Source organism: Girardinichthys multiradiatus, chromosome 6, assembly GCF_021462225.1.
Source record: "Girardinichthys multiradiatus isolate DD_20200921_A chromosome 6, DD_fGirMul_XY1, whole genome shotgun sequence".
In the NCBI taxonomy this organism is placed as follows: domain Eukaryota; kingdom Metazoa; phylum Chordata; class Actinopteri; order Cyprinodontiformes; family Goodeidae; genus Girardinichthys; species Girardinichthys multiradiatus.
Genome location: NC_061799.1, coordinates 37,929,333 through 37,946,225, shown reverse-complemented (window position 1 = coordinate 37,946,225; position 16,893 = coordinate 37,929,333). Strand labels below are relative to the sequence as shown.

At 39.1% G+C, this 16,893-nt stretch overlaps 1 protein-coding gene across 2 annotated transcripts in view; it reads left to right on the top strand.

The window, feature by feature from the left end:
* Positions 1–16,893, top strand: part of kirrel1b (kirre like nephrin family adhesion molecule 1b) — a 124,255-nt gene that overhangs the window by 98,456 nt on the left and 8,906 nt on the right. The window contains exons 9-14 of one of the 2 annotated variants that reach the window (XM_047367574.1): positions 546–672; positions 4,534–4,634; positions 9,433–9,649; positions 12,666–12,773; positions 13,910–14,037; positions 15,731–15,841. In XM_047367574.1, coding sequence (XP_047223530.1) covers positions 546–672; positions 4,534–4,634; positions 9,433–9,649; positions 12,666–12,773; positions 13,910–14,037; positions 15,731–15,841 — 792 coding nt within the window. The remainder of the gene's footprint in view (positions 1–545; positions 673–4,533; positions 4,635–9,432; positions 9,650–12,665; positions 12,774–13,909; positions 14,038–15,730; positions 15,842–16,893) is intronic. The other variant, XM_047367575.1, reaches the window with a different exon arrangement.

Below are 16,893 nucleotides of genomic sequence, written 5' to 3'. Positions count from 1 at the left end.
ACAAAAATAACTAATCTGCCCTGAAGTCAGTGCGATCTTTCAAACAATTAAAACAACTGGTTCCGTAACAAATAAGTCGAGTTTATATTGCCACCACAAGAGGTAACCAAGATGTTAATGGATGTTAAAAAAATCTCCAAAGCTTGCTGTTTAAGAACTGCAACAAAGAGATGCAACACGTCTCCATAACAGCAATCTATTTCTGTGCTTCTGTACACATCCCTACCAGAGGTGGCAGTAATTGTTTAAGGTACGGTAGAATTTAGTTTCAGTGTGAATTGAAAAGGTAGATTTCTGAAATGTTTGCTCACTTAAATGACTGAGTACTAGATTTGAGACTTTTAAATCTTTAATTCATGCCCCAACCATTAAAGAAAATGCTTGGGGAAAAAATGTAATGGAGCCTGCTGAGTAAATCAACATTTTATGAATTAAACATAGATCCTCCTCCTTCCATATCCTTTCCCGTTATCGTTTCCTTCCTGAATATCTTTACATCACAACCAGCTATCCTGGTCCCTATGTATACTTGCCTGTATTTCCAGGTTCTCAGCAACAACAACCAGCTGCATTTGAAGTCAGTGAGCCAGGTCGATGCAGGACAGTATGTCTGCAAAGCCATCGTGCCGCGCATCGGAGTGGGAGAGACCGAGGTTACGCTCACTGTCAACGGTCAGTTCATATGTGCTTACGCTGCTGTTAGTAGCAATGTTGATATTAGCAGAAACATAGATTGTGTAAAACAGATCTTCCCAGATAAAATTCAGAATGTATGCCAAGCTGGAAACATTAAGGATTAAACCACCAAGACTTCAATCATGTTTGCAGCAGATGTGTCATTGTCAATGCATTCTTTTTCCTATGTCTGTATTGTTTATTTTACGTATTTGGTCAGCTTTTACTTTTTAAAGATCTTGTCCAATACAGCTTTTCACACATGAAGCTCTGCATCTGAGTGACAACTTGGTAAAACTCTAGAATCAGGGTGAGATAAATGCATGCATCTAAGAGGTTCACATGTAACATAAATAATACATTAACATATATCAAGATACATGATACAAGGTGCAGAATAGACCTAAATAACAAGTTCATTGCAGTGAATTTGTAGCCCTTAAAGTAAATGCAGGGCAAAGACTGGAGTTTGACAATTTGATGTAAATGATGCAGGAGTGGCAGCAGACTTTTATTTCAGATTTGCGCTGCTTAAAATCTCAGAGAATGCTATGAATCAGAAAAAGGCGGACCCAAGATTCAGCCAGACACAGTACTGAAAGTATAAAAGGTTTATTCAGCCACAGGAAAACGTCACACAGGTAACACTCCTCACAGCTTCCAGGAATCACTGCTTTTGTCTTGAGTGGAACTTGAAACCCAGAGGGGAAACCTCAGTGGGCGGCAGGCGGTGATCTCCACAGCTCAGGTAAGAAGTGACTCCAGGCTGAATAATCCGAGGGCTAGGCTGGCTCAATAATCCAAGGACAGAAACAGGGTCAACGATCGGAACAAGAGGCGTCAGGCAAGGGGCAGGCAGAGGCATAAACCAGATGCAGGAAACAAGGTCGACAACCTAAATCCAAATAGTCCGACAGGGAACAGGCAGAGGCATAAATCCAAAAGGCAAGCCAAGGTCAAAAACAATGATCAGACAGGAAGGAACGCTGGATATCTACTCACACGATGGCTTTCAAAAATCTGGCACCGTCTTCTTGTCAGAGTCAGTATATATCAGGGAAGACACAGGTGCTTGATATTCCACAGATTGCACTACACTGCAGCAGCCACCAAATGCATCTAATCTGCTGATTGCAGCCAGGGAGACAGGGTAGAGCAGACGTGCCAGAATCATAACAGAGAATCCTCTCCATGAGTTCAAAAATAAAACATATTTACAATGACAATAAGATGTAAAAGTACAGTGCCTTCCAAAATATTGATATCAGTCGAACCTTTCGATGTTTTGCCACTTTACAACCACAAATTTCAACGTTCAGGATTCTATTGGGATTTCATGCAATAGGTCATCACAAAGTAGTAGTAGTAGTAACAAATCAAATCTTAAAAGCTTTGTATGACAAGACTTTAGCACCGATGTTTGGAGACACTCACCATCCAATCTGATTAAGTTGGTAAAGAAGAATCAGTAAAGATTTTGGTCTCTAGGTGTGCAAAGCTGGCAAAAACTTTAAAAGATTTGCGTTTGTATTTTCACCAAAAAGGTTATTTTACAAAGTCCTGACTCAGAGGGATAATTACTAAGTAGTCAACACTTTTCAGATTTTCATTAGAATCTCCTTCTGTATTGTACAGATTTAACTGATGAACCTTTTGGCAAAGTCTGCACCTGATTCTTTAGATCTTTTCTGCTGTTCATGTGTGAGACAACTTCTGATAACTAAAGGCATCAAATGTGCTTTACATAGTATTGAATGTGCCTAGGTTATGTTACCTTTGCCTAATAAGTTCTTCTGCAGCCTTTATCCAAACTGACAAATACAATAAATATTTTGCCCTATTCCTTTATTTCCCAAAATCCAATATTTTCATCAAAAAATTATTGCAGAAAAAGCAGCAAGTTCTACAATGATGCTAAACAGATTCAAAACTAGCTTAATGACTAAACTTCTTTGAATCTACAAAAAATAATTCTCTAACTGAACATTATTTAATGTTTAACAGCAATACCACAGTATCCACTTCCTTGCAATGATCACACAAATCTGGCTGCGTCGTCTAAGAGGACATATTCATAGTTTAGCAGAGGGAAGTCACTGCATATAACATCAGCTGGCCCGGCACAGCTAACAGTGTGCGACAGCTTTTGCTGGGTCAAGACTTCAGTTGACACTTGGTTAAACACTGCCCTGGACACAGATACTCTTGGCCTAAGCTTCGGATTTATATCTCAGCATTGGATTTTCCCTGCTGGTTTCACAGCTGCTTTATCGCTCCCATGTATCAAGCTTGATCGGACCATATCATGCTTTAATTATGCCCCCCGCAGCAGGCGAGTCACATCCTTGTAACTTTTATTTAGTCTTGTCTCATCACAGAACAGGAGACTTTGTCACACAGTTGCTGTGTTAACAACGTTTTATTCTCAGTGACAGAGTATGACAGTGCTGCTGTAAGTGGGTTTTATGAGACTTTGCACAGTGTTGTTTAAAAGCAGAAAATTACAAATTCTTGCCATAGATTGACTTTCACGTGTTGTTTTTTAAATATTTTTTCATAAAGTCAAAACCTTTCTGAACTACTTTCCAGTTCAGAGAGAAAAGAAAAAAATGCTTTTTGTCTGACGAATACTTCTGTAAACTTTCGTCAGCTTTCCCTTCGCATTTGATTATAAATGCTTAGACACTTCGAATGCAGCAAGCTCTCTGATATCATGCTGACTGTTGTGTTAACACCTATCTCCAAATTTAGGAGTTGTGAAATGCCCAAGGAAACTATAATGTCTGAAAATAAAATAGGCATGGTTTGCAAGTCTTTAATATTTTGGCAAAATCTGTCACACTGATTTGATCCAATTGGAGTGATAGGTGACAACCATCTATTAGTAAAACACTGCAGATCAGGTGAGCATATCAGGCCTATTTTACTGCAAATGTTTTATCTTCAAGAGTAGGATAAGCTCAGATGGACTGGTGAGATGTACTTGCTGGAGAACAACCATTCTGCACAAGTGGATTGTAGCCCTTGTTAATATACTGTTTGTTACTCCACTGAGTAGTTCACTAGCAAGGGCCATGCCAGAACAGTGTCAGTTTAATAGATTTTTTTGAAGAGAGATTAAGATGTCATACGAGACAAAGGGTGGTAGATTTTGATGGAATTATCTGGAGTCTTACTGCTGGACGCTAAGATTGAGATTCAAAGTGGGGATTCTGTCTCAGAAAACCAATTTCCTGAGGAAAATAAGGAAACCCCAGATGCTACCTATGGAATGTGTTAAGGATTGTGGGGTGAAGGAGGTAGGGATGGAGATGGGAATGAGGGATGTCGGTGTTAGGAATGAATGTTTAGAGATTAGTGTTTAGAGATGTGAGAGGTGGGGTTGAGGGATGAAGTTCAGGATGAGAGAGGTAAGAATGTTGCATAAAGGAGGTAAAGATTTGGAAAGGGGGCAGTATTGATGATTGAAAACATCTGAAGCAGGTATAGATGAGAGAGGAAGAATGATAGGATGAAGAAGGTGGGAATGAGGATGGACGTATGTAGGGATGGTAGGGAAAAGGGATTAAAGAGTAAGAGATGGGCGATGGAGAGATAAAGATGATGGATGAGGAATGAAGGAGTTAAGAATAAGGAATGAAGGGGACAGGAATGGGGAATGTGGAAGATGCAGGGAAGAAGAATGAAGGAGACTGGGTTTAATTTTTTAAGAACAATGGCAGATTTTCAGCATTGATGATTTTGACTTTTGCATGCTATCCTTTCCTTTGTCATTATGCTTTTTAATGTGATTTAACCTTGGAGCAACTCGGGTGTGTATGGGTAATCCCCTTTTCTACCTTTTCATGTCTCTCCCAGGCCCGCCCATCATCTCCAGCGATCCAGTTCAGTACGCCATCAGAGGTGAAAGAGGAGAGATCAAGTGTTACATCGCCAGCACCCCCCCACCTGATAAGATTGTAAGTCCATCCTCAGAAGCTGTAATCTGCTCTAGAGTTGGGTGACCTCTTCTGATTGCATCTCCTTTACAGAAAATCCTGATCAAAGAGCCCTGCTCACCTGGAAAACACTTTCTCTCTTTAGCTTGAGTCACTCGGGGTAAAAGACAAGGCAGAGGCGACATTGTTCTCCAAGAGTGTCACAAATATGTGAGAACAAGCTGTTCCTCCTCTGTAGAGGAAGGTAGGACTCATGAAAACAGCTGCTGAGGTGTTTGGTTGAAGTCAAAGAGGAGACACACATCATTCTGTGCAGATCATACTAAGGCCAATGCAGCTAATAGGATTAAAAGAAATCACAGATACAGCTTCCAGAAATGTTTCAATTTTAAATAATCTTGGGGGAGAGCATTCAGCCCTATTACCAGAAGTTATCAAGTAGAGAAAATCATTTTAACATAAAAAAAATCTTATCTAATTTGCAGCTTTGCAGTAAATGATAACCAATTTTTCCCATATCTTTCTTTCTTTTCTGCCTGTAGGCCAGAGATTGGGCTGAAAGTAATGACCTCTATAGATGTAGTTGGTCATTTGGAACGCTTTTCAAGCAGTAATGCCTCAGTAACTGCCGCCGCAGCATTAAGGGAGGCTAAAGTAATTTAATTAATGGAAAACGGAGTAGCTGCAGTAAGCACTAAATGGCACCAGGTGGCAAATGTGAGCAGTCATTACAAAATAGCTGTTTTGTCCACATCCTTTGCAAACTGAAAGCAAAATTGTGTCATTTCTATAAAATACTTTTGACGTTTTGCAAAACTGTATTTATAACAATTAAATACTGTATACTTTATTAAAAAATATAAAGATGTGAATTTAAACTACATTCCCCCCTAAAAATGGATGACACTACATAAAACTATAGTCAGAGTATTAAGTGCACATTTACAATAGTAAGAAGTAAATTCCTCCCAGTTTGATGAATGCATAACAGTAGTTTCACCCCATACACTCACATTAAATTGGAAAGCACACTTTTTTAAGAATATTTTATAGTTTTAATGCATTTTTAACCTCTCCTTCATGCAGACTGTTCTTACGACGTATGTCAAAACTTTGAAAAGCAGGTAACTTTAAAAAAGAAATAAAAACAGCTTCATTAAAAGACATTAAACATTGTTTCCTTTTTGACACATATCCACAATATACCACTGTTTTTCGGTCAGGAAATATTGACCAATTAGAGCCGCCTGGGCCTTCGGTGACAGACAGCTACAGCAGAAGGAGGAATTACCAAATCACTGCAATTTGCTCCTCTATTTGTTACTCACTATCTGGTTGATTTCTGCACTAGATTCAGAAAGCAATTTGCGCTAAATACACGCAGACACAGACATCAAGTCTAGCTCATGCTGTTAATTTAGCTTCAGTTTTTGCATTAGGTCACCGTTGTCCCATCTTCCGTAGCCAGAAACAACTACAGTTGCAGAAGTGACCAAGGATGGAGAGAAAACTATTTTTTAGCAGAGAGCTCCAGGTCCTAACCTGATGAGGCTCTCTTCAAAACTATGATTAAGTTGTGAGTGTGTCAGAGATGAATTGTATTCATAAAGTTGTTTCTTTATTGATAAATGATCTGTATGGTTTTCATACACCCCTGGCAGATTGTGAAAGAAATAATCCATCCAACCAGATCTCTGGTTACAATCGCAGGATACTGACTATAAACTTCTAAACAACGTATTTGATTAGAGAAATTATTTTTAAAAATATCAAGCACACATGAGTGAAAGAGAGTATCTCTGCCTTGTGCTTTTATGACCAGCAATGCAACACCTCATTTTTTTACCTTTTTCTCCCCTTGCATTAATATTACCACCAGTTACCTGCCTGCATGTAGCAAAGTAGGTCGTGTCTGAGAGAAAGCAAACACAGTTTGCTCAGCTGTTGCCGGACATTTTGCTAAATGCATGCTGAGGATCTTATTTAAATTAAGGCAAACTGCATCAGCGCACAGAGGTGGTATTTGCTTGGTAGAGCCTTTTTTGGTGCAGATCTTCCTTTAGGTGCTGTTTGAGAATTAGATGATGTGCAAACTATGGTATACACAAATCTTGCTGGGCAAATAGCCTTGTAAATTTGCCCCACAGCATTTTAAACAGAACGTGATAAGTGATGTTACGAGAATATTATGCTCTTTAGATATTAGATACATCTTGGCATCATTTATAATCTGAAAATAAGTATCAAACCTCAATATAGAGGTACACTGCCAAATAAAGGGTTATAATATATTTTATCTTTAAATATCTTTTACATTATAATATATATTTTTAATTTAACTTGAATTTAGAAGGTTCAAATTTAAACATGATTTACTTTCAGAAATGCATGTTTCAAAAAGAAATCTGAAAGTGGTCACTGACTCTGCTGACCTGACAGCCTCAGGCAGATCCTTTCTGAGTTTAGGAATTTGATGCTTTGTCATCTCTCATTTCTGGAAGAATTTATATTTCTTTGCCTGAGGACTGATGTCTTCGTACAGGCTCAAAGGTTACCAAAAGGTTAAATGCTTAAGAGGTTGATGCCAGAAAGTCAAAAGAGTCCAACATGGTATTCTGAAAACATTTTTAAAATTTAATGGGAAATATTGCAAAAAGATACCACAGGAGTTTTGCTTTCTTCGTCCTTAGCTTTCACTAAAACTGTTTTGCACATTGTGGAGCTGCTAACTGGATTGTTTTGTTAAGTTAGACTAAATGAGGCAACAGAAATTTTTTTGTTGTTGATTAAACTTCAAGTTGGTGCTGGAGATTACTTGTCAAAAAATAAATTATTAGTTGCATACTTCTAACCCTTAAATTGAATGCATACAGTTAAAGTTTTAAACAGATTTTAACCAGTTACATGAGGTTAAAAGTGATATTTACAGCTCCTTGCAAAAAGTATTTATACAACCTGACCTTTTCCAAAGGTTAATTGGTTAATCTAAAATTGCCCTTAGGTGTATGAATGAGTGTGTGCATGGTTGTTTGTGTGTTGCCCTGCGATGGACTGGCGACCTGTCCAGGGTGTACCCCGCCTCTCGCCCATAGACTGCTGGAGATAGGCACCAGCTCCCCCGCGACCCACTATGGAAGAAGCGGTATAGAAAATGACTGACTGACTGACTGACCTTTTCCAAATTTGTTCAAAGATCTTCTCAAACAAACCTCTGAGGCCTTCAGAGAACAGGAGGATAAATACTGGGGTCAAATTACACACAGGTGGATTATTTATTCTTACTTGGTTAACTTTTGAAAGTGATAGATTGTAATGGATTTTATTTTAGGGTATCCAAGTAAAGTAGCGGTAGAGCACGTGACCCTTATACGGAGGCCTCAGTCATAAGTAGCTTATGTAGAACTTTACTAGGAAAACCCCAGAATTTTAAGCACCATCACATAAGTATCTATTGTATAATTTTGATGCATTACACAAAGGGTGGCTTTGTGCTCATGTATGATTGTTCTTTTTTAAAGGAAGGTAGTGAGGACTACCTCTTGGAAATTTGTAAATGAGTTTTCTCTTGCATCTTCCAGAAAAACAGGGTTTGAACTGGTCTTTTTTTTGTGTTTCTGCCTTTTCCTGGAAATTACTGGAAGCGATAATATGTTATTGAAACCTTAGCAGAGAGAAATAGTGGAATCTTCAACGCTAACAAAAAGAAACAACAATAGAGAAAGAAAAAACCCCATTATTTCAGTTTGACATCTAGAATGAGTGAAGTGGACTGTGGGGGTGCAATACATTGAAATTAGAGGAAGAGGGATTGAATGAGAGTAAAATTTTGTACCTTTCAGCGTCAATTATCCAATTGTGCAGTGCCAACATGACAGAAATCAGAGCTTTTAGAGCGATTCAGCCCCCTGCTGCACTGCCAGCGAGCCCGGAGCGTATAATGTGATACGACATTATAGTCCAGGCTTAATGCAGAGACACGGGGACTCATAAAATATGGAGTGTGGTGCTGTGTGCATGCCTGTGCACGTGTGCAATGAGGCAATGACAGACTAAGAAACAGCAAAAAAAAAAAAAACACAGACAGAAGCGATGCAACATAATTATTGTTAGAAAGAGAGCGATTTGGAGGAGTTGACTGCTAGAGACAGACAAAAGAACGCATTATACAAGATTGTCAAATGAAATGAAAGTGAAAAATCAGGGGTATTTTGGATTTAGTTACTCAATGAGTCGTCTTTTTATTTTTTAACACCATTTAAAAGAAACATAAGCCAGAAAGATGGCTGGATGCATATTTGATGTTGTAGTGCTCTATAATTAATATCCTCAAAACTCCACCTTGGCACGTTTTAAGTGGCAAAACCTGCTTAAGATTTTAACACTCATGTACACCTGCTACACTGTTATCTGCTTTCTGATTCCTTCATGAGGAATTCAATCCCTTTCCAGTTCAGTTTTCAGCACAATGTTTGCAGGTATAATTAGCTACTTAATCTTAACCTTGTTTTTTAACCCTAAACATGCTGTTTCCTAAATGTTTAATCTTATGCATTGGTTTCTAGACGGGAGTTTTTTTATAGTTATCACTGCTGAGATAAAGTGACATTAGCATTATTGATCCCAAAGGTTAAATTGCAGCAGCAAAGAGTGGAGCGTAGCTGAAAATTTAAAATATTGGAGATTTGGTCCTGATCTAGTTGATACAAATCTCCTGTCTCTTCTAAGGAGTTGTGTTCATTTGGAACAGACTTAGAAACCTTAGAAACCTGGAGATGTTTCTGTGTCCTAATTTGAGTTTGGTCTGGTTCGCTCTGCACAGGTTTGGGCGTGGAAGGAGAATGTGTGGGAGAAGGAAAAAGGCACTCTGATGGAGAGATATACTGTGGAGCAGAGCAAACCCCAAGCCCAAGGTGGGGCCGTCCTCTCCACCCTGACCATCAACAATGTCATGGAGTCCGACTTCCACTCTCCATACAACTGCACTGCCTGGAACTCTTTTGGACCTGGAACCATGATCATTACCCTGAAGGAGAAAGGTATGTTGGGAATGAGTAAGCAGCCAAACAGTGCTTGCTTGCAAATAATGTTAGGCCCTCTGTATTCAGGATTAAAACCTCTCTTCAGTCTTTAGAATCTCCATGACTGTACGAATGTCACTGTATTACAGTATGTTTGCAGAAATGTATTTCCATGTGATGTACTGCATGCTTAGTTTTTGTCAAGTTTGTATTTTAATATCACATCTACATCAGAATAAAAATAGAGGAAAACTTTTTTTGCTGAGCAATGGACACTACCAATCATGCCACCGGGTTATTTAGCTATTTCACTGCACTGTTGGGATATGTCGGAGGAAACATGCACACAAAATCCAAAACTGTGTTTTTTATTGATAACTCTGAGCTTCTCACAATGAGGTGCTGAAGCCTGAAGTTGCTTTTTAGGAGGGAAGTAAAATTATAAACCCTATAAGGGGTTGTTTGTGTTTTCTTTCTCCTACGCATTCTCCTTCCTCACTAAATCTAATGTCATGACTTCCCTTGACTAATGTGTCACAACTTTGCACAATTTGGAGGTGTGCACATACCTGGCACATACGCTTCAATAAATGTGGTTGATCTGTGGTGCCAATAAAAACACAAAAGACAGAACATAGTTCATGTTAAGGCAGCATTTTATGGGTCAGAAGGAGTAAGAGCCATTTTTCATCTGAAATTATTGGTATTTATTGTTCAGTTTTAGTTTGTTACTCCTAAATCAGAGAAGATAAATTATATACTGGTATCACAAATGTGAGTTTCCTTAATATTCGATCACGATTGCACATAAATTGTCTGTTTAAAATGAAGGTTGGTGTTGGGGTCATCCATTTTGGTCGCACCTTTTGACATGCGCAGCTCAACAGATGTCGCAGCTCTGACGTCACTGGGAGCATAAACCGGCTGAGATGCAGAGTTGCGTTGCCATTTCCCGCCTGTCTCACAGGACAGCGCAACGGAGGCGCATATCTGGAGAGACAAAAGCTCGCAGGCGAACTATTGCTCCATAAGGCCATTCCTGGAAGAGCTTGACAGCTGGAAATCTGTCTGATACGAGAAGATCAGAGGATTTATTCACCGATCAAAGACCACGCCACACCCGGCGCAGGTGGAAACCCACAGAGGTTCTATGTCCAAGGAGATGAGTTTTCCTCCTTGTGTAATGCAGTCGACTAACGGTTCATCTTTTCCCCTCCTGGACAGATGAGAAATTAGCGTTTTTTTTCTTTAATTTGATCACGGACGCATGGTCCCCCTCCCCTCCTTTTTCTTCAGACCTGATCCGTCCTCAACTGGTGGAGAGCAGAAATCAACTTCAAGTAATTTCGTTCTTTTCATATTAAACCAGATAGGTGCATTTAGAAGTCTGGGCAGGATGAGGCAGTTAAGGTGATGTAGGATCACCAGTAGTTAATCTCAGGTATTAACTTGTTGCATGCAATACTGATTGAATTATGTTATGCTGAGCTGTGTTTTGATTTTGATTTGATTTTGGTAAGCGCTGCTGAATTGTGTGTGGTTAATGTTTGTCTGGCTGATCCCAAATCAGCCAGGAGTTAGAAGTTGGACTTTTAAAAGTTTTCCATTCAAAGCAACTGCGGTCTGGGCCTCGTCCGACCACTCTTTGATCCAGTTTTATTGCTGGAGATTTTCCACTGAGTTCCCGCCTCAGAGTTTTATGTCCCTTTGTCAAGATTTGGGGCGATCAGCTGGTTGTGGCTAAAGGGGCGTGGCCCCACCGTTTTATCAGCTGATCGCTGTGATCGAGACATCAACACCAGGAGGATTTCTTTCCATTTAACCCAAATTACACATTTTGTCCATAAAACTGATGGTTTGATCTTCATAGACACTAAATGCGCATATATGTTTTTCTTTTATTATTATTGTTAGGTAGTCATTTTTTATTCCCTTTGTGTAGAACGGTGCTTGTTAGTTAGGGGAAGGTTTTTGGACCAGAATAATGGTATATCAGGATTATTTAGCTTAAATAAATCTTCATATATATAATTAAGAGAAGCGTTTGTATTTATTTCGTGCAAGAGTGATTTATCTGTCAAAACAAGGTCTAAGTTCCCCCACCTTCGGTGAAGTGGTTGAATAAACAGTGACAGTTGGTGGTTTGGTTAATAATTTGTAATTATTAAAGAGCTTTGAGCCCATAATCACAACACCAGAGGATATCTCTGATTTCTATTTGTAAGTGATGATTTTTGGTTAAGAAATTATTTTTATTTCAAATTATGATTTTAAATTATAATTCTTGATGAATATTAATTAATCAATAATCATAATCCTTACATTGGCAAGTTAGACTTTATTCTGTTTTATATCAATGTTAGATTATGTATGGTCCATTTGCTGTAAGTGGGCTTTGGAAAACTAAGAGGATCTCAAGAGTTGTCCTTTTTTTCTGTTTTCATCAATAAAGATTGAGATTGAGATTGATTCATCTCCAAACGGCTGTGATAAAACTGAGATTTTGTGTGAAAATCTCTTTAGAAATAATTGATGTAGGCCAGAAAAGACCTTTCTTTTTTTTTTAACTAGTTCCCCTTAAAACAGATTCAGTTGTGTGACTCAGAAGGACCACTGAGTGTTGTTAATCTATTCTTGGTGGCTCTTTTGTTATGAAATCTCAGATCTTACACTATATTGGAGAAAATGGTTTCTCCATGCTCTATCAGCCTGATCCCGGTCTTATTCTCTGTGCCGCTGCATTCCACAGGCTTTAGAAAATCTACCAAAACATCGTTTTTGTCATTTTTTACCAAAACATCTTTAAGAGATTGACAGAGTTTGGATTTATTCATGCACGTCCACTGAAAGCGTTTTCATCCCTTGTCTGACAAGCACGCCTTATCAGCATAACCAGCCTTGAGAGATTTAGCTTTTAGCGAGGACACAAAAAGGATTTTCCTTTAAAACTGCAGCCTCGTTAAGTTTTTGTGCAGCAGCGAAGCCACAGCTGTCCCTCAACCCCCGACCCTTCTTCTGCCTGTTTACGTTTCAGATATTGTTCCAGTGGGAGTTATCGCCGGTGCAACAGTGGGCTCCTCCATTCTGCTGCTCATGATTCTGCTGGCACTTGCCTTCTTCTTCTACCGCCAACGCAAAGGCAGTGAGTATTTTTTACGTGTTTGTTTAGGGACATGCACACACATACTCTGCCTGTCAGTCTTTCTTTTATCCACCATCCCTGCTCTGTCATTTTTCTGTTACACAAAGTTAATGACATATGCCAGCCGCACAGTATTTTATTCAAATAAGATTAATGAATATTCATGTGATATGGCAATCAGCCTCAAATCGCCCACTTTATGGTTTCCTTTTCCTTTTGCTGACATTGACTTGTTAGATATTCTCTCGCCACTTGCACATGCAGGATGAGGTAGCTACATAAATAAGAGCTCTGAAAACAAAAGCATTTAAAGGGGAATGACATTTAAATCGTAAATTTCTATACGTTATTTCTATAGCCAACGGCAATCCAATTAGTAATTATGAACACATACCACGCTTCGTGGAAAAAGCCCCTGTTGCGGCTTTCAGATATTTCATTTGGAGCTGCTTCGCCGGAAATTAAGTTGAAGGTGACTGGCAGAGTCCCCAGAGGGATTTTCAAGGGATAAGAGTACATACTCTGGTTCAGAGCTGATAAACACGGCTACACAAGAGATATCGAACAATAAGAGAAAGTCAAACAAACATTGTTGTCTCTGCAGATAAACAGTCTCCTTTTTGTTGTCTGCAATGAAGCACGAGACTTCAGAGATGGAAATCTTTTCTTTTAAGGTTTCTGGCAGTAGAAGGGAGTTTTTCATGTCAGCAAACACTGAGTGCTCAGTTGTGAAGACTTGAAAAGCTGAGTGATGACAAGACATTAAAGCCGGGAAGAGTTTTTATTGAAAAGTAAATGTGGTGCTCTAGTTGGTAATCAGCTAAGGAAATTCTAACTTACGAAAGGAAATACTGACATATTTAATTTCAGACACTGTTTTTGCACCCTGAATCTTTTGTAGTGGTCCCTGGTCAGCTTGCCAGTTCATACCCACTTTTGGACCCAAGATTTGCCATTTCCTCCCGACTTATTTTCATTCATTACCCCTGTCATGTCCATGTACTTAACTGTTGTGTCTCAGTTACTTTTGTGTGGTAGGAGAGTATTTTGATGCATTTTGAGTTAACCCACTAACCCCAAAAATACTTACATCTCACATAATTTCTGAAACCTTTTGTAAAACATTTGTTTTCCAGGTCGCCGCGGTGTCACACTCGGTAAACCAGACATCAAGGTAGAAACGGTCAACAAAGAGACCCACAGCCTGGAGGAGGAGGCAGCCAACGTCTCTACAGCTACCAGAATGGTCAAGGCCATGTACTCCGTAAGTAGACTCCCATCTGAGTCACCGGGGAAGCAGAGAGGAGGCATACGGGTCAATGGCCTTAAATGTACAAATACACCGACAATAAGGGCGACATGGCAGGAAGGGCATATATAATACACACCAAGGAAAAACTGGAGCAAAACAGAGATGCTTTCAAAGATCACAAATCTAAGAATTCTGTTGCAAAAGCACAACCCTCCCCCCTAAAAAAAATGATTGCACCTAGTATACGTACACCATCTTGCAAAAATAGTCACACCTTTTGAACCTTTTCACACTTTCTTTCATCACAACAATCTGAAACTGTGGCTTGCATTTTTATTTATCCCCCTGGGTAAATACTTTGCAGAACCAACATTTGCCCAAGTCTTTGTATTTGATTGTCTCCACCAGCTTTGCACATCAACACACTGATGTTTTGGTTCATTCTTGCAAAAACTTTCTGAAATTGGAGAGAGCAAGCAATTTTCAAGCCCTGCCACAGATTCTGGATGGAATTTATGTCTGGACTTTGACTGGGCCATTCTCCAGCTGTATGTTAAGAGTTGTGGTCCATCTGGAAGGTGAACCTCAATCACAGCCTCGTCTTTTGAAGCCTCAAGACTGTTCACTTCCAGGCTTACCCTGTTATTTAACTCCATCCATCTTCACCATGCTTATGACCAGTGTAACCATCCCTGCAAAAAAAAAAAAAGCATCCCCACAGCATGATGCTGCCAAGGTGATGTGTTGTGTTAGTTTTCCTCCACAAAGTTTTGACTGTAGATAAAAAAGTTCAGTTCTCCTCTCATACAATTAGATCACATTCTTCCACATTTTTGCTGTGTCATCAATATGACTTGTGGCAAACTAAGAAACCTCTTATGCCTTTCTTTCAACAGTGGCTTTCTTCTTGCCACTCTTCCATAAAGGCCAGATTCTCACACCCGAGTTGTGGATCTTTGCAGCTCCTCCAGAGTTATCATAGGCCTCTTGGCTGCCCCTCTGATTGACACCCTTCTGTACAATTTTCTCTCTGACCTGTCTGCTGTATTCCTTAGTCTTCATGATGCTGTTTGTTCATTACTGTTCTCTAAAAACCTCTGAGACCTTCACAGAACAACTGGATTAATACTGAGAGTAGGTGGCTTCTGAGGGCAATTTGGTTTTAGGTACAGGGGCCTGAATATACAGATGCGCACCACACTTGCCAATAATGCCAATGAAAGATGTAAGAATTTTTGGTTGTCATGGGATAAAATATGAAAATCTTCAAAGAGTACATGCACATACTAATAGGACACTCATGAAATATACTTCATTACCAGATATACTAAAAAACATTGTTTCTGTTACTGCATCATATCATAATATATACTATTGTTTTACCCACCGAAGCTCCCATGAGGAAATAAAAGACAAACATACACCCGTCCAATCAAAAATACACACCCACGTTAACATTGTGCTCCTTTTAGAAAATCCGTGGATGTCCCAGAGAATCTAATCGGCGGCGCCCCCCTTTGTGAAGGTTTCAAACCTCGGCCCTGAACCGTTTATTTTCCCGACTACTCTAACCGTTTGTCGGCTTTCACTCTCTTGGGATGAAAAAGCTGAAACTCTGTTTTCCTCTTCCTCCTTGTCGTCTTCCTCCTTTCCTTTCTTCACCTTCCCTCTTTCCGTGTGTGTGTTTCGTTGTTTGATGGTTTAGTTTTTGCCCTCTGTTTCCCTCTCTCCCTCCACTCAGCCATTCAAAGACGACATGGACCTGAAGCAGGAGATCAGGAGCGAGAGCGATACGCGGGAGGAGTATGAGCTCAAGGTGAGATGAGTCAGCGGAGAGGTTTTCATTTGCTGACACCAGGGGTTTTCAGGAAAATAATTATCTGCAGCATTTTTGGCATTATTTCCTGCATGTTGCATGAGCTTTGTGGTCAAGTTCATCTCCCAGTTCCTGTAAGGTCTTGTTTTTCCTCTAGCAGGTCGAAAGGTTCTTGTTTGCATCCACAAAACTTTTATTTATCGTGACTATTTAAAGTGTGCTGGGAAACAAAATCCCCTTATCTCTACAGTGTTTTCTTTGTCGAAAGGTTTTTCTTGAAACAAGCCATAAACATCTGAAGCCAAATTTGTGTTGGAACCTCATGCTACACCTTTACTTTTCTTTTAATATTCTAAACTGAATCTAATATAAACAAATATTTAATTTCTTTGATCATTTTGAACAGTTATCCCTTGGTGCTCTGTGAAGAGAACCAGTATTTGGGGGTTAGCGAGGTGACAATCTGAACATCTATGGATCAGAACGTTTTCTAGAATTGTGAGAAAATAAACATTGTGACAAAAAATGTCTCTAGAGAGATGAGGGTCATGAAATTTGGATCTGTATGACATGCTAAGAAAAGGTACTTCTTTATGATCATATGAAAGCATTGAAAACTATTATTTATTAAGATGTCAAAAAATAAAGAAATGTATTGTTTTTATTCCCATTTCTGTAAAATATATATTGAGAAACTCACAAATATATTTTACTTCTTTACGTTTTGTCTTCTTCACGTGTGTAATCGGTCTTTCTGCATCATCTACTTTATAGCTTAAAGAAATGCAATAAAAAACTTTTTTTATTTTGTGCATAGATAATCCGCAGTATCTTAAGCGCAATATTCACACATTCATTCCAGATTCACAAACATTCTCCAGTTTTTTTATTCCCTAACTGAGGAAAATGTGCTGTTTTAAACCTTGATTAAAGTTCTAAAAATTTGTTTTATTACCAACACTGATTTAATTAATTTAAGATTAGACATTTGCCATTACGAAGCCCCAATTTTTGTATGCTTCCTTTTTCAGTACTTCATGGTCTACATTAGT